This window comes from Prionailurus bengalensis, chromosome A3 (genome assembly GCF_016509475.1).
Source record: "Prionailurus bengalensis isolate Pbe53 chromosome A3, Fcat_Pben_1.1_paternal_pri, whole genome shotgun sequence".
Taxonomy (NCBI): domain Eukaryota; kingdom Metazoa; phylum Chordata; class Mammalia; order Carnivora; family Felidae; genus Prionailurus; species Prionailurus bengalensis.
In genome coordinates, this window is record NC_057354.1 from 66,112,837 (window position 1) to 66,136,805 (window position 23,969).

The window sequence follows — 23,969 nt, forward strand, 5'->3', positions numbered from 1 at the left end:
ATGGCTAAGTAAATAAATATTAGCATTTTACTTTTTTAATGTTTACTTATTTTGAGAGAGAGAGACAGAGAGACAGAGAGAGAGAGACAGAGCATGAGGGTGGGGTGGGGCAGAGAGAGACAGACACATAGAATCTGAAGCCAGCTCCAGGCTCCAAGCTGTCAGCACAGAGCCTGACTCAGGGCTTGAACTCACAGACAGGAGATCATGACCTGAGCCGAAGTCAGAAATCCAACAGACCGAGTGAGCCACCCAGGCGCCCCAATAAATATTAACATTTTAAATCATTAACATGAATTTTATCATTTATCTTTATATTGCATAATACGTGTATGGAGAATCACCAACATATACAATCTGTGTTTCTTGGTTTCTCCTGGAAGATATGTCAAGCCGGCCAAAGAGCTGAGCCTAAGTCCCCCGCAGGCACTGAGCTGTGTGATGGAGAATTCCATCAGATACTGAGAGACTTTCCGGGGCAAGTGCAGCCCCTCAAAGCTCCTGAAGTTCCCAATCTGAGACTCTGGCCCAGCAAGCTTGACAGCTGCTGGGTCCATCTTCCCATCAGCCCCCAGGTCCACGTGCTATGTCCTGGCTGGAGTCAGGGAGGTTAAGCCAGACATCTCCCATTACAGTGGACTGGCCAACCCAACCCACAGCAGACAGGTGAATCCCAGGGTCTTTAAACCTCCACACCCGGATATGCTTAGCATCTGGTGGGCAAGAGACTCACCCTCACCAACTCACTTGCTGAATGTGCCATGGATCTGCCATTCTGGGGCAGAAATGGCAACCATCATGTCCACCTCTAAGATTTTACAGAACATGCACACACCGTTGACCCTCCCTGCATGCACACCGGCCCACACCAGCCCTCACCAAAGGCAGAAAGCAGCACTGTTCCCTGGGTGAGGGAGGGGGAGGCTGGGTCTCAGGGCACCAGCAAGCTGGGAAGTGAGTGGTCAAGAACCCATCCAAGGAGGAGGGTAGGCTTCAGTAGCCGGTACCAGGCATGAGCCAAGGCTCCAAGCCCCTGGCACAGGCTCCGAAGACCCATCAGGTTTCACTTGTAATACACACCTTCAAAACTAAGAATTTCAAGGCCTTGGCTACAGAGCACTAAACCCTGAGTGCCGGGCTCTTCTGCTCATGGAACCATGTGTAACTATGCTGCTCATACACCCTGTACACATGAGAAAGCTCTCTAAATCCCATTAAATTACAGAAGCACAGAAAGCTGAAGGAAAAGAAGGAAAACACACTTCAGATAATATTGACAATCTTTAGAGCACTCAGACCCACAAGCCATTAATATCATGCCCACCTCATCTGAAGGACAAGCTAAAGAGCAGATGTCTTCACTCCCTTCCATCTAGACTGTTGAATTGACCAGAAGATGCGGTATGTGTGGATAAACCAGAAGTAGATTTCTAAGCGTTTTCAGGTTTTATTCCAAAATACAATGCCTTTAGCCATTCAAAGGCTATTTCGTGAAAGTAGATAGAATCCTATCAAAGCAGCAAAGAGGAGGAAACATTACTAGTTTCCTTTGCCCTAATAACTTAGGCTTTTATGGCTGGACAATTCAACATGAGTTTCCCTTCTCAGAGGCTTATATAAAAAACTTTCTGTTGGCATTGGCTCCAAACAAAGCCTTTCGTATATCAGGCATCTTTTGCTGGGCTAAGAGATCCAGTCGGCTTTCTAGGGTATTCGAAACCTTTATTCTCTGATTGCCGCTGTAGACCTCCACTCCTCCAGCTGTGTTGGTAGCCAGGTGCACCTCTTGATCCACTTGGACTTCCACACATTTTTGGGAGACCATCATATATTCAGGGATGGCTTTTTGCACTGCAGCCTCCACCAGAAGGAGGTCCTGTGGCCTGCAGCGTACAATCGCCACGGGCTCCAGCAGTCGGAGCAGACCCTGAAGCACTAGCTTATCCAGCAGCCCCTGGTAGATTGCTGGATCTGCCACAATCCCACTAAGTCTCAGCTTTGCGTCATTCAGCAACTCTGAGATGAGGTCATCTCGGGCTCTCAGGACTTTCAGCCTTGCCTGATTCCTCATGGTAGACATCTGGATCTTCTTCTGCTGCTCTATCTGCTTCTCCTTCTTCTCGTAATACTCCATAATCTTCAGTCGTTGGGTTTGCACAAGACGTCCTTTCTCAATGTTGAACTCTTCCTCAGACTTGGCATCTATTTCTTCGGCCTTCTCATTGGCTTCCTGCTCAATGAAAGCCATCATGTGCTTAATCTGCTTCTGCACATCGACATCACTCAAAGCCATGGTTGTTCCTGGAAAGGGAGGCAGAGGGAGAACCGGCAGTCCCTCTGGTTCCTTTGATTTAGGACTGCGTTTCAGGAATGACCTTGGGAGTTTCACTTCCTTAGCTATGGAGTGCATAAGGGAAGGAAGGAGAGAGTCAGAATCCAAAAGGAAGGATTGCGAAGATCATCTATCACTGTTCATTTCACAGATGAGGAAACTGAGACCCAGGAAGGAAAAGCAACCTGTCCAAGATCATACCCTATAAGAAAAGAGATGTGAACACAGGTTCCCAGAGTTCTACCTCTGCTACACTCAACACTTTTGCATCATCAAATGATTAGAAAATTAGGGTATTCTTAGTCCAGAAGATTTTTAGACAGTGATGGCTTAAGACTCAAATAGCAAGTTGAAGGGATGAAATGCCAAATTAACACAGAAATGGGAAGTGTATGTCCATTTTGGTCTGGAATGGGCTGGGGAGAAGTATAAGAAACTCACTGTCAGATGGGATTCAATCCAGGAAGGCTGTCTAGAGGCAGAAGGGTTTCAAGACCCCTCAACTAATACAAAAAAGCAGAATACTAGTAGACAGATGATGACATCTTGGAGAGAACTGGGAGTGGGAGGGGTTGGGGGTGGTCTTTTCACCTTTTCACTGGAAGTGTACATTTGAATCACCTAGGGAAACTTTCAGAAAAACAGATTTCTAGGCCCCACTACAGACTACTGAATTAGAATCTCTATCAATAAGGTCTGACAATCTACATCTTAAAAAGCCTTCCTGGGATGCTTAATGAGCTCAGAAAAAATATACATGAACAGAATAAGACTAGCAACAAAGAGATAGAAAATATTTAAAAGAACCAAAACAAATTTTGGAGCTAAAGAATGTAACTGAATTGAAAAATTCACTATAGGAGTTCAACAACAATCTTAATTTAGAGAAGAATAAACCAACAAATTCAAAGACAGGTCATTTGAAATTATCCAGTCAGAGATACACATTAAAAAAAAACAGTTTAATAAAGCCTAAGGGACATATGGGATATTGATAACTGAATCAATATATGCAATATGGGAGTTCCAGTGACAGAAAACTTATTTGAAGAAACACCCCAATGTTGGAAAAAGGAAATGGACATCCATGGTCACAAATGAAAATGAGAAAGGAATCAAGACATCTCACTAAAACCAGTCAACAAAAAGGAAGGCAGCAGGAGAGGAAGAGGAGCAAAAAAGCTACAAGACATATAGAAAACAATGAACAAAATGGCAATAGCATGTTCTTCCCTATCAGTCATTACTTTAAATGTAAATGGAGTAAACTCCCTAGAGTGGCTGAATAGGTAACCTTCTTTTAAAAAGGATTCAAGGGGCACCTGGGTGGCTCAGTTGGTTAAGCATCTGACTTCAGCTCAGGTCATGATCTCATGGTTTGTGGGTTCAAGCCCCATGTCGGGCTCTGTGCTGACAGCTAGAGCCTGGACCCTGCTTTGGATTGTCTCTCTCTCTCTCTCTCTCTCTCTCTCTCTCTCTCTCTCTCTGCTCCTCTCTTGTTCACTCTCTCTCTCTCTCTCAAAAATAAATAAACATTAAAAAATTTTTTTTAAAGATTCAAATATATGCTGTCTTTAAGATACTCACTTTAGATTTAAGGACACACATCGGATGAAAACAAAAGAATGGAAGGAGATATTCTGTGCCAATAGTAACCAAAAGAGAGCAGGAGTGGCCATACTTAGGTCATATAAAATAGTTTTTAAGTCAAAAACTGTTACAAGGGACAAAGAAGGATATTTTATAGTGGTAAAAGATAATTTTACTAGGAAGATATAATAATTATAAATATAGATATATGCACCCAATATTAGAGCACCCAAATATATGAAGCGAAAGTTGTCAGAACTGAAGGGAGTAATAGACAGCAACACAATAATATTAGGAGATTTTAATACCCCATTTTATTAATGGGAAGAATATCCAGACAGAAGATCAACAAGGAAACAGAGGGCTTGGAACAAAAATATAGACCAAATGGTCCTAACAGACATACAGACATACACAGAACAGTCTACCCAACAACAGCAGAATCCACTTTCTTCTCAAGCACACATGGCACATTTTTCAGCATAGATCATGTTAGGTCATAAAACAAGTCTTAACAAATTTAAGAATATTGAAATCATATCAAGTATCTTTTCTAACCATGATGGAATGAAACTAGAAATCAATAGCAGAAGGAAAATTGGGAAATTCACAAACATAGAGAAATTAAACAACACACTCTTAAACAACCCATGGGTCAAAGAAGAATCCAAAGGGGAATTAGAAAATATCTTGAGATAAAAATTAAAATACAATATATCAAAACTTATGGTATGCAACAAAAGCAGTACTAAGAGGGAAGTTTATAGCAGTAAATGCCTACATTAAAAAAAAAAATAGTCAAGGGGCACCTGGGTGGCTCAGTGGGTTAAGCGTCTGACTTCGGCTCAAGTCGTGATCTCATGGTCTGTGAGCTAGAGCCCTGCACCTGCTCTGTGCTGACAGCTCAGAGCCTGGAGCCTGCTTCAGATCCTGTGTCTCCCTCTCTCTCTGCCTCTCCCCCACTCACCCTCTCTCTCAAAGATAAACATTTTTTAAAAATTTTAAAAAAGATAGTTAAACAGTCTAATTCTATACCTCAGGGATCTAGAAAAAGAACAAACTAAGCCCAGAATTAGCAAAATAAAGGAAATAAAGCAATAAAACTAAAAGTTGGTTTTTGAAAAGATGAACAAAATTGACAAACCTTTAGATGAAGACTCAGACAGAGAAGACTCAAAATCAAAATGAAAAAGGAGTACTAATGCAGTCACAGAAATACAGAAATAAAAAAGGATTATAAGAGACTACTATAAACAGTTATACACTGACAAACTGAAGAAACTAGAAGAAATAGATAAATTCTTGGAAATATACAACTCACCAAGACTGGATTATGAAGAAACTGAAAACCTGAACATATCTATATAGTAAGGGGATCGAATCAGTAATCAAAAGCCTTTCAAAAAACAAAAGCCCAGGGGTGCCTGGGTGGCGCAGTCGGTTAAGCGTCCGACTTCAGCCAGGTCACGATCTCGCGGTCCGTGAGTTCGAGCCCCGCGTCAGGCTCTGGGCTGATGGCTCGGAGCCTGGAGGCTGATGGCTCGGAGCCTGGAGCCTGTTTCCGATTCTGTGTCTCCCTCTCTCTCTGCCCCTCCCCCGTTCATGCTCTGTCTCTCTCTGTCCCAAAAATAAATAAACGTTGAAAAAAAAAAAAAAAAAAAACAACAACAACAAAAAAACAAAAGCCCAGGACCAGATGGGCTTCACTGGAGAATTCTACCTAAAATTTAAAGATTAATGCTAATCCTTCTCAAACCCTTCCAAAAAACTGAAGAATGGGGAACACTTCCAAAGTCATTTACGAGGCTGGTACTAACCTCATACCAAACCCAGACACTCCAAGAAAAGACAACTACAGGCCAGTATTCCAATGAACATAGATGCAAAATCCTCAACAAATACTAGCAAACCCAATTCAACAGAACATTAAAAGAATCATACACCATAACCAAGTGGTATTTATCCCCACAGTGCAAAGATGGTTCAACATACAAAAATCTATCAATGTGATACACTGCATTAACAGAATGAAGGACAAAATCACATGATCATTCCAATAGATTCAGAAAAACATTGAACAAAATTCAGCATCCTTTAATGATAAAAACACTCAAAAACTAGGAATAGAAGGAAATTACCTCAATTTAATACAGGCCATATATGAAAAGCCTACAGCCAATTTCATACTCAATAGTGAAAAACCAAAAGATCTAAGTCTTTCCTCTAAGGTCAGGAACAAAACAAGGATACCAACTCTTGCCACTTTTGTTCAACATACTATTGGAAGTCTTAGCTATAAGCAATTAGACAAGAGAAAAAAATAAAAGGTTTCCAGATCAGAAAAAAAGAGGTAAAATGATCTCAGATGACATAATCTTGTATCTAGAAAACCCCAGTGATTCCACAAAAAAAACTGTTGGAATAAAATAATTCAGCAAGTTTGCAGGATACAAAATCAACATACAAAAATCAGTTTCTATACACTAACAATGAATGATGCAAAAAGGAAATTAAGGCAACAATTCAGTATAATGCTAAGAGAAATAAATCAGTCAGAGACAGACAAATACTATGTGATTTCATTCATATGTGGAACTTAAGAAATAAAACAAATGAATAAACAGGGAAAAAAAGAGAGAGAGATAGAGAGACAAAAATCCAGACGCTTAAATACAGAAAACAAACTGGTCCTTGCTAGAAGGGAAGTTGGTGGGGTGTGGGTAAAATAAAGGGGATTAAGAGTAATGAGCATTGAGACATGTATAGAATTGTTGATGATTCGTTATATTGTACATCTGAAACTAGTATAACACTGTGTTACATATTGGAAGAAAAAAAAGATGAAACCAGTTGATAATGTATGTAAAGTGTTTAGAACAATGCCTTGGAACATAATAAGTGCTATTATTATTTCTACTACTAAAAAAACAAAAAGGAAGGAAGGAAGAAAGAAAGAAAGAAAGAAAGAAAGAAAGAAAGAAAGAGAATCCCATTTAAAATATCATCAGAAAAGAACAAAATACTAGGAATGAACTTAACCAAGGACACCAAATGCTTGTACACTAAAAACTACAAAACACTGCTGAAAGAAATTAAATTAAGACACAGATAAATGTAAAGACATCCTATGTTCATGGATTAGAAGACTTAATATCAAGATGTTCATACTAACCAAAGCCATATACAAATTCAATACAATCTCTACCAAAGTCCCAATGACATTTTTTTGAAGAAAGAAAAAAAATTCTAAAATTCATATGGAACCACAAAGGACCCTAAATAGCCAAATAATCTTGAAAGAGAACAAAGTCAGGGGCCTTACTCAAAACATATTACAAACCTACAATAATTAAAACAGTATGGTACTGGCATAAAGACACAAATATAGACCAATGGAGCAGAATACAGGGCCTAGAAATAAACCTACACATATATCATACATGATCTCTGACAAAGGTGTCAATACCACACAACAGGGAAAGGACAGTCTCTTTGACAAATGATGCTAGGGAAACTGGATATCCACATGCAAAAGAATAAAATTGGACCTTTATCTCACACTATACACAAAAATCAACTAAAAATGTATTAAAGACTTAAACATAAGACCTAAAAGTACAAAACTCCCAGAATAAAACATAGGAGAAAATCTTCATAATATTGGTCTTGGCAATGATTTCTTGGCATGACACCAAGGCAACAGACAATAAAAGCAAAATAGACAAATGGGACTACATCAAACTCAAAATACGCACGGCAAAGGAAAACAATACGGCAACCTATGGAATAGGAGAAAATATTTGCAAACCATATAACTGATAAGGTGTTAATATGCAAAATATACAAGAAACTCCTACCACTCAATAACAAAGAACAAACAAAAAAGAAACAAGTTAATGAGCAAAGGATTAGACATTTCTCCAAAGTAGACATACAAATGCCCAGAAGGTATGTGAAAAATGCTCAGTATCACTAACATCAGGGAACTGCAACTAAAAACCAGAATGAGATATTATCTTATACCTGTTAGGATGGCCATTATCAAGAAAGAAAGAAAGAAAGAAAGAAAGAAAGAAAGAAAGAAAGAAAGAAAGAAAGAAAAAGAGAAAGGGAGAAAGAGAAAGAAAGAGAGGGAGGGAGGGCAGGAGGAAGAAAGGAAGGAAGGGAGGGAGGGATAAAGGAAGGAAGAAAGAAAAAGAAAAGAAAAAAGAAAATAACAAGTGCTGGCAAAGATGTGGAGAGATTAGAACCTTTGTGCACTATTGGTGGGAATGTAAAATGGTGTAGCAGCTATGAAAAATAGCACGGAGTTTCTTCAAACAATTAAAACAGGACTACCATATGATTCAGCAATCCCACTTCTGGGTATTTACCCAGAATTAAAATCAGGATCTTGAAGAGATATTAGCATTCCCATGTTCACTGCAACACTATTCACAACAGCCAAGATATGGAAACAATCTAAATGTGCTTCCACCACCAATGAATGGATAAAGAAAATGTGGTATATACCTAGAATGAAATATTATTCAACCTTAAAAAAAAAAGTGGGGCGCCTGGGGGGCTCAGTTGGTTAAGCATCTGACTCTTGGTTTCGGCTCAGGTCATGATCTCCCAGTTCGTGGATTCGAGCCCCACATCAGGTTCTGTGCTGCTGGTACAGAGTCTGCTCAGGATCCTGTCTCCCTCTCTCTCTGCCCCCTCCCCTGATTGCTCTCTATGTCTCTCTCTCTCTCTCTCTCTCTCTCTCTCTCTCTCTCAAAAATAAATAAATAAACATTTAAAAATTAAAAAAAAAAGAAAATCCTATGATATGTTACAACATGGATGAATCTTGAGGATACTTTGCTGAGTGAAATAAGTCAAGCACAGAAGGAAAAATACTGCATAATTCTATTTACATGAGGTATCTAAAGTGGTCAAGGTCAGAAGCAGAAAGCAGAATGGTGGTTGTTAGGGACTGGGGTTAGGGAAAATGGGCAAATGGGTGTAGAGTTTCAGTCAAGATGAAAACGTTCTAGAGATCTGTGTAACAACGTAGATACAGTTAATAATACTGTACTGTACACTTAAAAATGTATTAAGAGGGTAGATTTCACGTTCTGTGTATTTTACCACAATTCAAAAATTAAAAAAAAATTGGAATGCTGCCCCAGAAAGATGCACCACTCACCAAGTTTGGTGGTAAAACAACCCAATGTTTGTGACGAAGACCAAAACTTACTTTGGTTCAAAGTCTAAGAAAGTGTCCTGTTAATTCAGGATGTGATTTTTTAAAAACTGCACTTTTGTAAACAGAGCAAAACATTCTCTGCTCCTAAATAAGGCAATGAAATGATTTTTTTAAGTCTTCCTGGGTAACCTTGCTTGGTCACCAGCTTTGGGATTGAAAGCAGAGAGCGGGAGATCCAGGAAGCCCCAGGTTATGTCGTGGAGGGAAAAATGTACCAGACGAGCCCTTACCAGCGTCCTGCCAAGGGTCAGCTTCTGCTCTGGCGCCGGGAGTCTGTGCACGGAATGTGGAACTTGGAACGCTCCCTGGAACCTGGCACTGTTGCTTCCTTCTTTCTGCAAAGGACCCTCGCGGTCTGACCAGGCAACTCGAATCCAAAGAGCCAGGCTGTCACTGGGGAAAGCTGGCCAAGCCTGCCAAAAGGACGCCAAGAGGGATTTCCTTGGCACACAGGCCAGGCTGGGGGCTACCCTCGCACCCTCGGAATTGCAATTAAGTTGGCACATGGTGGGCTTCGGCTCTGGGGTGGGCTCACTTTATCCAAGCCCGCAGACACAGATATGTGTGTGAACCCAGGCAGCCAGCTTGTTAATTGACTAATGAAAAATACAGCTGTCAAGTTGGCAGATCACAACCTCTTTCTCTGTATGCGAGTCACATGGGAAGCCAAATCCAAAGGTTGTTGAATAAGAAACCAGAGTAAGCAAAACTTGCCAGTCGGTCTTTAGGGTGCCACCCCCACCACAGGGGCTGCTGGGCTCTGCTCTAGTCTGTGAGGAGGACGTCCTTTCCAAGAGCAAACAGGGCTTAAGTGGGCATCACCAGCTTCCATAGTGTGGGTGCTGGAGTCGAACTTCTGGAATTCAGATCCTAGTTCTGCGTTGACCATTTCCATGACTTTGGGAAAGCGGCTCACACCTCAAAGCCTCAGTTTCCTCATCTGTCTAATGGAAATAGCAATAGCGTCTACATCATAGGATCATCATGAGGATCAAACAGAAGAAGGGGATGTTTAGCTTAATGCTAGGCGCAGGGTTCATCTTCGTGCTTGGCAGGCGCTATCATTGTTACTATTGCCATTATTAGCTCTTCTCTGCTTTAGGCTTCGTGCCTGTCACAATTGCTCTTTGTGTATGTAGAGTACTTAGGACTGATGTGACTTCTGCTCCCTAAAGTAAGTCGAACCACACCCGAGTATTGCCTCCTTGTATGAAACTTGGTAGCCCTGCCTGGAGCCTGGGAACCTCCCAACACCGTGTGGCCCCCTTGCCCATTGTCTCAGGTGACAGCCACATCCTTGGCCATGCTGGGTGAAGTCCTGAATTCCAGGGCTCTTGGGCAGGGGGTGTGTGAAGTCACCTCACACACTGGCACACACGACCGTCCCTGAACCTGCCATGCTGTGTGCCTGCCTCTGCCTGTACTCCTACCTCTAAACAGCTTATCAGGCTGGATTTAACAGCAGCTGCAGGGTGGGGTAGCAGGGCTAAAATCTGGGATTGAGCAAGCATCTCTGCAAGAATGCGGTGCCGTGTAATGTGTCTGGCAGATAGAACTTCCAGTCTGTCTGGGAAGGGATTATGAGCCCACATGGGCCTGTGGCTTGAGCAAAAGCGCAAAACGAACCAAGAAATGGGAAACGCACATGTCTGCTCTTGCTGAGGGCTCAGTGACGCAGGCTTGCAATGGTGCAACAACGGTGGACACTGCAATGGTGTCCACCTTGCCCACGTTTGGGGCTGGGGGCAGCATCTAAGACTCTTCAAGCCAGTCTGACTCTCATGAACTATTCAGCACCAGGGTCTCTTCATTGCCCACTCCTGGCCAACACATCAGGCTCAGTCTCACCTAACAGCTTTTTTTTTTTTTTTTTAGTTTATTTATTGATTTTTGAGAGAGAGAGAGAGAGAGAGAGAGAGAGATGGGGGGGCGGTGCAGAGAGAGAGGGAAAGAGAAGATCCCAAGCAGCCTCTATGCCAGCAGCATGGAGCCCAACTCAGAGCTCGAACTCAAGAACCGTGAGACTATGACCCAACAGGAAATCAAGAGTCGGACCCTCATCCGACGACGACTGAGTCACCCAGGCGCCGTCGCGCTCCCCTCCCCCCCACCCCGGCACCTAACAGCTTATGATCACACCATTCTCTTGGCTAAAAGGCCCTCCTCTGCTTCTCTCCACTTACCTAAATCCCACCCATATTTCCAGACCCAGTTTGAGCCCCACCAACCCCCTGACCTCTGGACTCTTCCAAATGATGACAGCATGGCCTATTTTCCAGATATAATTCAGAGCCGGAGTTCGTGTCTTTTTTCTTGCTCCAGTTATTTTGCTTCCTCCAGGAAATTCCTTGAGGACAAGAAGCTCCTTCTCCGGCAGGGGCTGGATGAAGACAGGCTCTGGTTAAACAGGGATCGATTGGATCAAGGGCTTGGGAGTGGAGCACTGGGCGGAGGGGGAGAACTTTCTTTTGTGTGTGTGTCTTTTTTATTGTGAAATACAGCACACATTCAAAAAAGCATATAAAATGTAAACGCATGGCTTAATGAATTATTATGAGGCAAATAGCCTGTAACCATTATCCAGGTCGAGCAATGAACCTTGTTAACACCCCAGAAACCCCTCCTTCTGACCTTGGGGAAGGAGACTTTTTTGAAACTGCTGATTTTGTATCCACGGGCATAGGAGGGGTCTGTAGATGAAGTGTGCGCTTGGAAATCTCTCTTCTCTCACCCTCGCCTACGTGGCCTGTGTGCACCCTGGCAAAGTGCGGCATCCCCAGAAACCACAACAGGGAGGAGGGGGAGGCAGGACTGCTTGGTGGGCAAAGTGCGTCTGTCAGCCTGGAGCCATGCCCAGACCCTGGAAGGGTTCTTCCTTCCAGCTGGGGTTTGTGAGCAAGTCTGAGGGCAGATGTATGCGTCTGGGTGTGGGCTCCCTACCCTAGCCAAAAGACAGGAAGCTCCACACTTGGGCCTCCAGACACTTAAGAGATGACAGGGTGAGGGAGAGAAGGGGATTTCCAGAGCTTGGAGTATGGGGCAACTTGCAGGGCCCAGGAAGTGGGTGAGGAAATTTAGAAGAATAATGACTCCTTTGGGGGAATTTCAAATACTAAATATGCGGGAGGGGGCATCCCTGGCTTTTTGTTGTTGTTGTTGTTCGACAAATGTGTGTTGAACATCTACTATGTGCCAGGCACCGGAGATAGAGAACAAGGCAGACACCAGCCGTGTCTCCCAAGCCCACGATATAATGGGGAAAAGGAACATGCACGCAGGTCCTCACATTACAGCCTGGTGTGTTCAGAATCAGCAGTTGCAAGAAAGTTAAGTGAATGAAGTTAAGTGCATCAAGGTTCTAAGCCCCCCTTCCAAGCTCATCAGGCATTCTTCTATAATGTATTGCCCTTCAGGCAGGTAAACTGTGTGGTGAGTGCTTTGACACATACCATCTGTGACAACAGACACCTCACTTTGGAGGCAGGTCCCCTGGAAAAGGTAGTGAGCTGGTAGTATTCCTTAAGGAGAATTCATCCAAAGAGACAAGAATCACTCAAGTCTACATGGACATCCTATTCCAGGCAACATCTTGGACTTTCCAGAGAGGACCTTCTTGGCTCAGAAATGTAGAGAGGAGCCTGGGAACCAAAATGGGCTGGGATGAGAGCCAGGAAAGAACACAGGCTGCAGGCTCCAGCTGGAGGAGTGGTCCTACGAGCAAGGGGCCAGCAAGGGGCCATCCGGGAGGGACGAGTCAAGACGGGCATGAAGGGTGGACAATTTCAACGCTCAGCAAGAGGGAGGTAGTCTGGAGAGGGAGAATGCTGTGGGCAAAGGCAAGATGCTGAGGATGTGCAGGACAACTGGTTTGGTAGCAGCAGGCAGGCCCACAGGGGCAGGGGGAGTGAGCAATATCTAGAAAGAAGTTGGAGTTCAGCTGGGGAATGTTTGAAAATGTCAGATTGAGAGCTGGGACATTAGGTAAAGGCGACCCATCAAAGGTGTCTGAGCAGGGCTGTAACTTGGCCAAACCCGGATTTAGGAAGGTTAGCCTGGTGGTGACGGAGCCAGGAGAGTCTGGCTATCAGCCAAATGCCAGGTCAAGACTGCATGGATGAGCGCTCGGACAAGACCACAGGAAGGGAGGTTGCGGATGGAAGGAGACGTGGCAGAAGAGCCGACAGCTTTGGTGACTCAAGGTCTGGCCCCGGTGGCACTTGCTGCAGCTCTGTGCTCAGGACTGAGCCATTCAGCTCAGGGTAAAGATGTAGGAAAGCAGGCATTATACATTCTGCTTGCTCTGAAGCAAGCTGGGGAGAGAGAAAGCAAGAGCCAGAGAGTTCATTTTATCAGAAAGTGAAAGGAGCCACCCAGAGAGAAAATCAGAAGTGGCCATAAAGCTTCATCTCTGCTTCGGTGGCTCAGGAGTGATGGGCCTCATACGGCTTTATTCCAGGAACTCCATCCCCGTGGCAAAGCAGGCTTTGGTTGGGGCCGGAGAGAGCTAATGCCAACAGGAGCCAGGCAGGTTATATAAATGAGAGAGCCGGGCAGGGTAAGAAATATCCCTCCCCAAATAATGTATATTAAGAATTCACAACTTAACTTGTCCTTTCCAAACATCTGCAGGAAGGTTTCTTCAAAGCAGTCAGGTTCTCCCCAAGAGCAATTTGCTTCAAAGTCGCATAGCTAAAAGGTTTTCAGTGCTGGTTTCTCCCAGAAAGAAAAGCCCTGTGGCTCCATCCCTGACCAAAGGGCCCCTATCATCCTGTCCTTCCTGGAACCACACTCCTTGGGCTGCCTGTGGGGAGGTAGGCACAGGATAGCAGTCTTAGCCCCAGAAAGCCTCCGAAAAGGCCAAGGGTGAGTGCTAAGTCAGCAACAAGCCCTCGGAGAGAGCTGGCTGGCCAAGCCTCCAGCCTGTGAGCCACGGTCAGGGACAGTCCCACGAGAGTGTAGGTGCTCTACTTGCTCAGAAACACACAGGGGCAATGTTTGCTACCAGTCCTCAGCTCAGGGGACACATTCGGATGCCAAGTGCTGCTTTGCTATTGATTTAACTCTCACTGTTACAGGTCCTGACTGGCCTCAGCTCCGCTGAGAGACACGGCTCAACCCCTGACACAGGGAAGGTTCTGGTTTACAAGGAAGAGAACAGATCCATCCAACTCTGTCCCTCACCATGCATAGGGACTTCCACAATGACCCTGAGGGAGAAGGTGCTGTTTCTGACCCCTCTATACTCATCTTAACACTTCCCACAGAGTCGAGTACACAGTGGTAGCTTAATGACAACAATTTGTTGGGCCTATAGATGAACGATGGGTGATGAGGAAATCATCTCCCCCATAGACCATCACAACCATAGGACTTGCGATCCTCTTTCAGACAAAGGAGACAGGCATGTGAAGATCGAAGAAGTTCTGCAGTGACCTGGCCCAGAGGGTTACCTCCTTGTGTACTGCCCACACTCCTGGAACACAAAACTCCACGAGAACTCCTAAAATGTAAGTTATTTAAAGGAATTCACCCAGGGTCCTCTGGTTGAGTTTATTCTACTCAGAGAGGTGACTGGAGCAGGCCCCCACAATCCTAACCCACCCCCTAATCAGGGATGACACTCACTATATTTAACAGCTAACCAACCGGAGTGATCCTGCCTCACTTGGGAAAGGGTCTTGAAAGACCTCTACTCTGGTAGGCATTAACTCTTTAGATGTTGAATCAGGAGGTCAGAGGGAGACATCACTTGAGTGATGGGGGCAAGGTGGGGGCATTCAGGGCAAGGGGCATTTACCAACCAAGGTGACATTATTTCAGTACTTTTACAACCTGTTGGGCCACACTGTCACAAAGGAGTTGAAAGTTAGCCCTGCCCCTATGGGATCTGCTGGGAATTCCCACCCTTAACTGAAGGTCTCAGGAACTGCAGTTTAGGACACAGCTACTGTGTTTCATGTTTTGTTTTATTTCTTCAGTCTTCTTGTCTCCATGTTTTAGACTGCATAGTTCCCATTGCCATGTCTTCAAGGTCACAGATATTTTCTTCTACAATGTTCAATCTAATCTAATGTTGAACATTAGACTGTTAAGCCTAGCCAGTGAAATTTTCATTTCAGCTATTGTATTCTCCAACTCTAGAAGTTCAGTATGGTTCTCTCTATATATGTAGATTCCCTTCCTCCTCGTGTTCACATTTTCCTTTAAGTTCTTATATATAGAGAGGTGACTGGGTGGCTCAGTTGGTTAAGCATCAGACTCCTGGTTTCAGCTCAGGTCATGATCTCACGGTTTGTGAGTTTGAGCCCCACATTGGGCTCCATGCTGATGGCGTGGAGCCTGCTTGGGATTCTGTCTCCCTCTCTCTCTGCTCCTCCCCTGCTTGCTCTCTACCTCTCTCTCTCTCAAGAATAAGTAAACATTATATATTATATATATTATATAATATATAATATATATAATATATAATGTTTATTATATTATATATAATATATATAATATTATAATATATAATATAAATATAATTTATATATATAATATATAATGTTTATTTCTTATTCCTTTTTAAGTCCTCATCTGCTAATTTTATTATCTGTCATTTCATAATATATATAATATATATATTATATAATATATATATAATATATATAATATATAATATATAATGTTTATTTCTTATTCCTTTTTAAGTCTTTATCTGCTAATTTTATTATCTGTCATTTCTGGGTTTGTTTCTATTGACTGATTTTTCTCCTGATTACATTTCCCTACCCTTTTGCATATTTGGTCATTCTTGACATTCTGAATCTTATGTTGCTGAATGTCTGTATTTTGTCATTGTCCTTTAAACAAATCATGAAATTTGTTTTGGCTGGCAGTCTTGGTCATCACGGATGAACTTATTTTTTATGAGACTTGCTTATAAATTTTGATGAGGGGACATCTAGAGGTACTTTTACTCTGGGGCTAATTTAGCCCTTCTACTAATGTATAACTTTCCTGGAGTTTTTACTGAACTTTCTGGACATTCAACAAGGTCTCTTCACTTTGGCTGGTTGAAAGTCAAACATGTCCCAGCCTCGTGTGAGTCCTGGAAAGCAGCCCATGCTCCCTGGCAGTTTAGCTCACACTGAGGAGTTTCACTGTATGTACGTGCAACTTAGTGTTAGCAACTTTCATGAAGATAGTGCTGGAGTCCTTGTTATAGTCTTTCCTCTCCGATCCTCTGCCTTGAAAAGTCTTCTCAGCTAACTCCTCAACTCAGCAAGACCGCTATGGTCTGCTTAGGTTCCCCCTCCCTGTGCTGCAATTCAGAAAGTACTTCCAGCAAAAAATTTAAGGTGACAACAGAGCTTGCCTCGTTTCTTTTTCTTTCTTTCTTTCTTTCTTTCTTTCTTTCTTTCTTTCTTTCTTTCTTTCTTTCTTTCTTTCTTTCTTTTCTTTCTTCCTTTCTTTCTGGAATCATAGTCCTGTGGTAGGTGCTGTCTGATATCTGAAACAGTGATTTCATATATTTTGTGCAATTTTCGAGTAGCTTGCATTAGGAATGTATCACAGGCCAAATGTGTCCCCCTCACCTCTAATGCCTAATGTGATGGTATTAATAGGTGGAGCCTTTAGGAAGCCATTATTCATGAGGGCAGAGCCCTGATGAGTGGGATTCGTGCTCTTATAAAAGAGGCCCAACAGAGCTCCTTCGCTCCTTCCTCCATGTGGGGGTACAACAAGAAGTCTGGAACCCAGAAGAGGGCCTTCACCTAACCATGCTCGTGTCCTGATCCCAGACTCCCAGTGCCTAGAACCATGAGAAATAAGTTTCTGCTGTTTATAATGTACCCAGGCTGTGGTATTTTGGTATAGCAGCCTGAATAGACTAAGACAAAAAAGTAGTCTTGGAGAAGTTACTTGGGTATGGTAGAAGTGGGAATCTCTACTTCCTCTGTGGAAGCACATTCAATATAGTGATGTGCTCTTCCAGCCCCTTCTCAAGAGGCTAGGTTCTCAAGAAACAGAAGCTGTCTGTGGCTGACTGAACAGACAAGGAAGCTCAAAGGATCATGGTAGCTCACAGGATTGCGGAAGGGCCAGAGAAGCTGTTTAATACTGTCTTTTTTTTTTTTTTTTTTTTTTTTTTTTGAGACAGAGAAAGAGCATGAGCAGGGAGATAGGCAGAGAGGGAGAGAGAATCTTAAGAAGGCTCCATGCTCAGCACAGAGCCCAACACAGGGCTCAATTCCACAACCCAGAGATGACGACCTGAGCTGAAATCAAGAGTTGAACGCTCAACCAACGAAGCCACCCAGCCACCCCTCAAGATTGTCTTTATAGGAACTATGCCCAACACGTGCCTCAGACACTGTTCTGATGAGAAAACCACTTCTGGTACCATTGCTGCCACCAAATTCTAGACAATCAGTGTGTACAACTGTCACTTCTGCACCAGGAATTCAATTATACCACAACCACCACCGCTACTGCCTACCCGGAGGTGCCACTTCCTGTGTCAGGAACTAAATTGTGTCCCCACCGCTAAAGCTGCAACCTCCACACAGAGTGTGCCCTGTGTTTAACTCTAGTTGCACTCGCTCTTGAGTCTGGCGAGGAAAGCAAGAGTCTGTGATTTTCAGCTTCTATAAGGAATGAGCTTTTCTTCCCACCAAGACTCATGAAGTGGATGATTCCCCCAATTCAAAATGTGGTTGTGATGCTCAGCCAAAACATCCACCATGGAGGAACTATTAGCGAATCTTGGATGGCTTTCTGGCACTCAGTACTGGAGCATGGAATAAAATCACTCATTTTGTTTCTGGAAAAGGGATCCGCGATCCAGTCTCTTTTGGAGCTTATGAGAGGGGGCCACTGCCAGATCATATGCGTATTCCATACAAGCAACCTCTAGAGAAGTGGCCTTTTGTACAGTTCAGCAACTGGTAGTAACACTATCAGTTCTAATGACCGGTCTCCTGACCTCAGGTTGCAGAAGAAGACAGGAATGAAGATGGCAAAATATTATTAATGGTTCTTGAGCCAAAATTCTCGGAGGGTGGGGCATACTTCTGAGTTTCTGGTATGTAATGAACTGGAAAAAAAAAGGATCTAGATACATTCTAGAACCATAACAAGAAGTGAGCCAATCCTATTGGATTTATTTATTGTTCTGATCATTAAGGACCATTGACCAAATGGCGCAATGTTTAAGCCATTACTAACACCTTAGCTCAAAACAAAAACAAAAACAAAAAACAAAAAACGAAAAAACTGTGCAGGGTACATTATATCTGAGCCCTAAGAAAAAAGGGTGCTGACAGGAGGTTTTAGCGATGGTAAGGAAAAGAGGATTGGGTATGGCAGATGGGATGGTGCTATAAAGTGGGCCACGTGGAGTCTGGGAAGCAGGGGAGCCCTGGGGAGAGAAGAGGCTGCAATCTGAAGATACTGGGCATCAATGGAGGAAGGAACAACAGAAGATAAGAGTGGCCTGGGTAAAAGGAAGATAACCATTCTACCTCCTTGCCAATAATTCTAAGAAAGAGGTTCAGAGGGTGGAGAAGAGTACCTACTATAAGCCAAGAATTAGGGATTCAGAGTGAGCATATAGATTCATGCATTGACAAACCAGCTGACTGAAATTTGGAACAAATCACAGATCTGACTTGGACCTTCTCGCTTCCCTCTTATCTTGAATTGTGCTTTTCCTAAAGTTCTTTATGTTTAGCGTAGCTTGGAGAGACCGAGGAACTTTGTTGTGCAATAATCCTTTTTTTTTTTTTTTAACATTTATTTATTTTTGAGACAAGAGAGAGACAGAGCATGAACGGGGGAGGGTCAGAGAGAGGGAGACACAGAATCCGAAACAGGCTCCAGGCTCTGAGCTGTCAGCACAGAGCCCGACGCAGGGCTCAAACTCACGGACTGTGAAATCATGACCTGAGCCGAAGTCGGCCGCTTAACCGACTGAGCCACCCAGGCGCCCCAGGTGTGCAATAATCCTGATGGAATGGAATTGCTGGTTGCCTCCCCAGTGCACACTCCCTCCATGGGCTTCGGGTGGGGCCTGATAGGCCAGATCAGGGTAGTCCCAACCCTTTGTCACAGCAATGGTTTCAGGGATGGGCAGTAGCCCAGGTGTAAGGTAACAACCATCTGATATCCTGCTGGCCACCGTGCTGTCAGGGATGAACTAAGCTGATCTGCTCAGAGGAAATCCAAGAGTCATTTGTGTGATGAGTGAGTCAAGAGAAGCTCTCTCTCCTGGGCAGTGTGGTGTAATGCCTGGACCTGGTACAGCCACTTATCCTTCAGGAAGGAAGCCAACCTAAGTAGGAAATTGACCCAAAGAGAAGAGAAAACCTGAGAGAAGTGTAGAAAAAAATAGAGCCAGAGTTGTCATCAAGCCATGCCTGAAGCTCAAGCAACTTCTGAATGTTTTGACTAAGGAAGCCCATATACTTCCTTCGCTAGTGAAGCCAATTGGGTTGACTTTTCTACTTTTTGCAACCAAAAGCATCCTAGCCGTGATACCAAATGATCTATTGGAATCCATTTTTCCATTTCTTGGGTAGATGTGAAGGGACACAAACAAAATGACCAAAAAAATGAATATATTTTAAAGCCTTCTGGGGTTCTACTCTCAGCTTGGTTTAGGCAGGTGGCCACATTGTTAGGAATAGGAGATGGGAAAGGTTTGAAAAGTGAGCAAGAAGCCCAAAGAAAGGGTAGAGAAAAATAAAAACAGGAGACTATAAAGTAAAAGAGAGGCAGAACGTCAATGGAAACAACACAGAAGCCTCAGAATTATCCTATTCTTCTGGATGCTGTGTTAACCAAGCCCAGTGGATTCTGTCATCTACATATCCCCAGTCCCCATGGCCTCCTCTTTATTTTCACAGTGATGCTTGGTTCAGACCTTCATGATCTCTCTCCTTCTCATGGTCTCTGCCTTTGCTCTCATCCCCTCCAAATTTATTTTCTACACCACCGCCAGAGTGATCTTCTCAAAAGAGAGCTCTAAACATTTTCCTACTGAAAAATTTTTGATGCCTCCCTCATGTGGAACATGGGAAAGAGCTGAGCTTTGAAGACAGATCATTTTGAAATCCATCTCTGCCACTTACCAGCTGTGTGACTTTGGGCAAATTTCTTCATTTCTCTACACATCACCTACTTCAACAACAGGCAGGATTCCTTTGATTACCAGTGACAGAAAATGACCCCATACTCATTAGATAAAAGGGGAGGAGGAACTCATTAACTCAAGTGACCAACTGAAGAAAAATAGTACAACAGGGTCTCAGGGATAACGAGAAGCAGAATTCACAAATAGCCTGTACTGTCTCTGCCTTTCTGGGGAGGGGATGGTGGTAAGGGAGGGTTTATATTTCCATTTTTGTTTCTCTCTGCATTTTAGCTTTATTTTCTTGGATTGGATATTTTGTGAATGGCTGGAATGTGAAACATGAATGGCCAACAGCTTCCAGGCTCACATCTTCTAGTTTAGTTCATAGAACAAGGGAGACTCCTATTTTGAATCCCAAATTCAAGCTTTTCAGGAATGGCTCTGACTGTCCTATGTTGGATCAGGCACCCACCCAGGGCTAATCAACCAGGGGCAGGGGCAGGGGCAGGATGTATAAGAAGATGGCAGCTTCTATTTAAACCACATGATCACAGAGAATAAATCAGAAAGAACATTTAGCAGAAGCAAATGGTGCTGTTCTGGAAAGACAACCCAGTAGATACTCTTTACAAATTTTATCTCATGTGCTCATATAAATGAGTACCAAGTACCCGGATAGCACCTGAGCACAATACACAGCTCTGCAAATTCTCAATTAAGTTCCCAATTTAATACAAACCAGTTCCCCTGCACCACTAATCCTGTACCCTGTTCACCCTAGATGGCTCACCAATCCCAAAAAGTTGTGTACTGTTTCCTCCTATCCTGGTGCAGGGCTGTATTTCCCAGCCTTTCTCAACTTACTCCTATTAGCCCCTTAAACCCAAGCCAGTGATACCCTTCTTCGAATCCTTCCTCAGCACACCCAGACCCAACAGCCTTCTCTGCACTTCAAGAAGCCTCTTCTTAGCCTCCAGCACAGCACTGACCACATCATACGGTAATTACCTGTTTGCTCATCTGTTTGTTTTCCTCCTCTCTCTCCAGAGATTGTGGCTTTCCAGCTCTTCATCCCGCGTCCAGGAATAAAGCCTGGCATCTAGTAGACCTCAGTAAATGCTTGTTAAATGAAATACAGGATGAATCAATGCAGAGGAGGAAGTAGAGGGAAAGGAGAAGGCTAAGTAGAGATTTCACTGTTCACACACAGACCTGTGTGTTTCGACATTAGCAGTTTCAAAGGGAGAATAGACAGCAGAGTCTGCGGATGCTTAGAAACAAAGTTGCTTCCTGTCCCTGCAATCCCTGAAATGTGAAAGCTGGCTTTTGTTGTTGTTGTTGTTGTTGTCGTTGTTGTTTTTACCACTGTATTATCTTCTTTGCTTGTTGGAAAGTAAGCTTTCTGTTGACATCTATTTGGTCCTGCCGGCTAACCCATCAGTTCATCCACATGCTGACCTGGGGATCCAGGATAATGCCCCCACCCGTCCACATACGCACTGGTGGAATCAGACCAGAACTCTAAGTATTCCTGGCAGTCAGTCTGGGTTCTTCTATGGGCCAAAGGGATGAGGTCACCATTGCCAGTGAAGTCACCACTGCATGATTCATCCAACATCAGCTCCCTACTTGGGGTGCTCTGACATTCCCAGAGCTTCTCCCAGAGCATCCAGAACCTGGGTTCCTGCTATCCTTCAAGGTTCCGGAGCTGATCCTCCAGTTTCTTGGATCCTTAGTGAATATCTGCCCCCTCTGAGAAGTATTATAAGAACCGAGAGGCTGGAGTCCTGAATGGGGGAAGCCTCAGGGAAGCCTTTATCCTCCAGTCCCAGGACAGACCTTGTCATCCCTCATAAAGGCCTTCCCGTTGTCTCCAGCAACTGCTTCTCTCCTTGTCCCAAACTTTTTACCAGGATCTCTCCAGACACATTCTGAAAGCCTCCAGAGTTCTCAAGGGTGAGACCTGATTCCACAGATGAGTTCACATTTATAGATGAGAAAGCTGAGGCTGGAAGAAGAGAAGTCACATGTTCATGGTAACACCACTAACAAGTATCAGAGCTGCGACCAAATGCACTCTCCCTGCTGGAGGTACTCTGGTAGCTTCTTAACCTCTTCTGATAGACCTTCCTTTTAGAACATTAGTTTCTACAAATGCTGCCTGAAGAAATGGTCCTGTAGGCAAAGGGGGCAAATCCTCCTTTCTTCCCCTCTCACAGGAAGTGGCAGACACTGGCCTTGAACCAAGACCTGATTTCAAGGCCCTGTCCTGCCTTCCTTAACCTGTCATTCAGAATACAAAAACTATCTTCCAGATTCACTGCATAATCTAAAGTAGTGGGGCAATGCCAACACCCACACTTAGACCCAAATGTGGAGGGGTCTGGTGAGATGTTCAGTGTGACTCCACAAAGACCTTCCAATAATCCAGGAAGTCTTTCTGGGACAGTGGAAATCAGATTTGGGGTTTGAGAGTTGACTCCTGGGAAGTGAGGCATGGGGACATTCTCCAAAGTACGCTCCAGGTCTTTGAATGCTGGAATTAGCTGGAAGACTTTGGGATAACCACTTTGCCTCTCTAGGTCTGTTTGCTCATCTACAACCTCAAGAGAGCTAAGGGAGATGGTCCAGTTGACCTCTGCACAGCTTTTCAACATAGCATTTTCCAATCTTGTGAATCAATGAAAGAAAGCCATTTCTCACATTCAGCAGGGGATGGGAGGTTGTGGTTCCCTGGCACTCTCCCCTGCCCTCTCCTCCAGTGCCTAATGGTCAAAGCAGCACTGTAGGTCAGTGAACAGGACCCGGACAGACAGTATTTCCAAGCTCTGCCCAGGCAGGGGTCAGAGGTTGCCCCCTGGATCACAGGCCAAGTCTTAGAGCAAGGGTATCCTCAGGGATCACAATCCACCACTTCGAAGGACACTCGGGACTGCAAGGCGACCTCAGAGAATGCTGCCTCCAGAGGACGCAGGGGTACATTTGCCGCATCCAGACCCCACAGGGTCTCCTTTTTCTGGCTGTTGGAGGGTTGCTTCAGAGGTTCAAGATGCTGTGACTCCTTTAGGCACCAGTTTCAAAGTAAATGATTCAAGTTCGTGCTGTGAACAGCCTGCGTTGTTACTGGGGCGGGGGGGGGGGGGCGGCAAGCAATAAGCCAGCTGTGGTGGTCCACCACAACCCCTCCCCCACCACCTCGCGCGCCTTAAAAAAAATTTTTTTTTAAACCTCTTGGCCTTTCTTCCTTCCCCATTTCTAGTTCTGTTGTGCACTTAGAGGCCGATAGGATGGATCCTACCTTCGGGTGGGGTTTAAATATACATGTATAATTTTGCATGACTATTGCGTCATCGTTGAAGTCGTCGTGGTTCCCCAAGAGGCCTCCTAGGCTTCTTCAAGCACCGGGCCTTTGGACGCTTCCGGGCGCTGCGGGCACTTGCGCGAGGAGCCCTCGGCTCCTCCCGAGCGCTTCCTTCTCGGCCTCCTCCCCCAGCCTCACCTTCCCCCCACCCCCTCGCCACCGCACACCGCCCCAGCTCCGCGGCTCCTCCCCCTCACCCCCTCCCCAGCCCTCGCGGGGAGTCAAGCTAGGGTGAGCGGGCAGGGCTGAGCGGCGGTCGCGGGCGGGGCCCCGGGCGCGGGGCGCGGAGCCGGCGGGCGGGGGCGCGGGGCTGGCGGCCGGCTCTCGGGGAGGCGCC

At 44.4% G+C, this 23,969-nt stretch overlaps 1 protein-coding gene across 1 annotated transcript; it reads right to left on the reverse strand.

Moving 5' to 3' along the window:
• Positions 1-1,431: 1,431 nt before the first annotated feature.
• Positions 1,432-9,797, reverse strand: ATP6V1E2 (ATPase H+ transporting V1 subunit E2). Its single transcript, XM_043603309.1, has 2 exons — positions 9,386-9,797; positions 1,432-2,301 (listed from the first exon to the last, which is right to left on the reverse strand). Exon 2 carries the CDS (start codon positions 2,291-2,293, stop codon positions 1,613-1,615), a length of 681 nt encoding a protein of 226 aa, XP_043459244.1. The 5' UTR covers positions 2,294-2,301; positions 9,386-9,797; the 3' UTR covers positions 1,432-1,612.
• Between the last annotated feature and the right edge of the window lie 14,172 nt (positions 9,798-23,969).

What these genes read in the sequence shown, in the direction of transcription:
- ATP6V1E2 (XM_043603309.1), bottom strand. Translation starts at nt 2,293, where the DNA reads ATGGCTTTGAGTGATGTCGATGTGCAGAAGCAGATTAAGCACATGATG.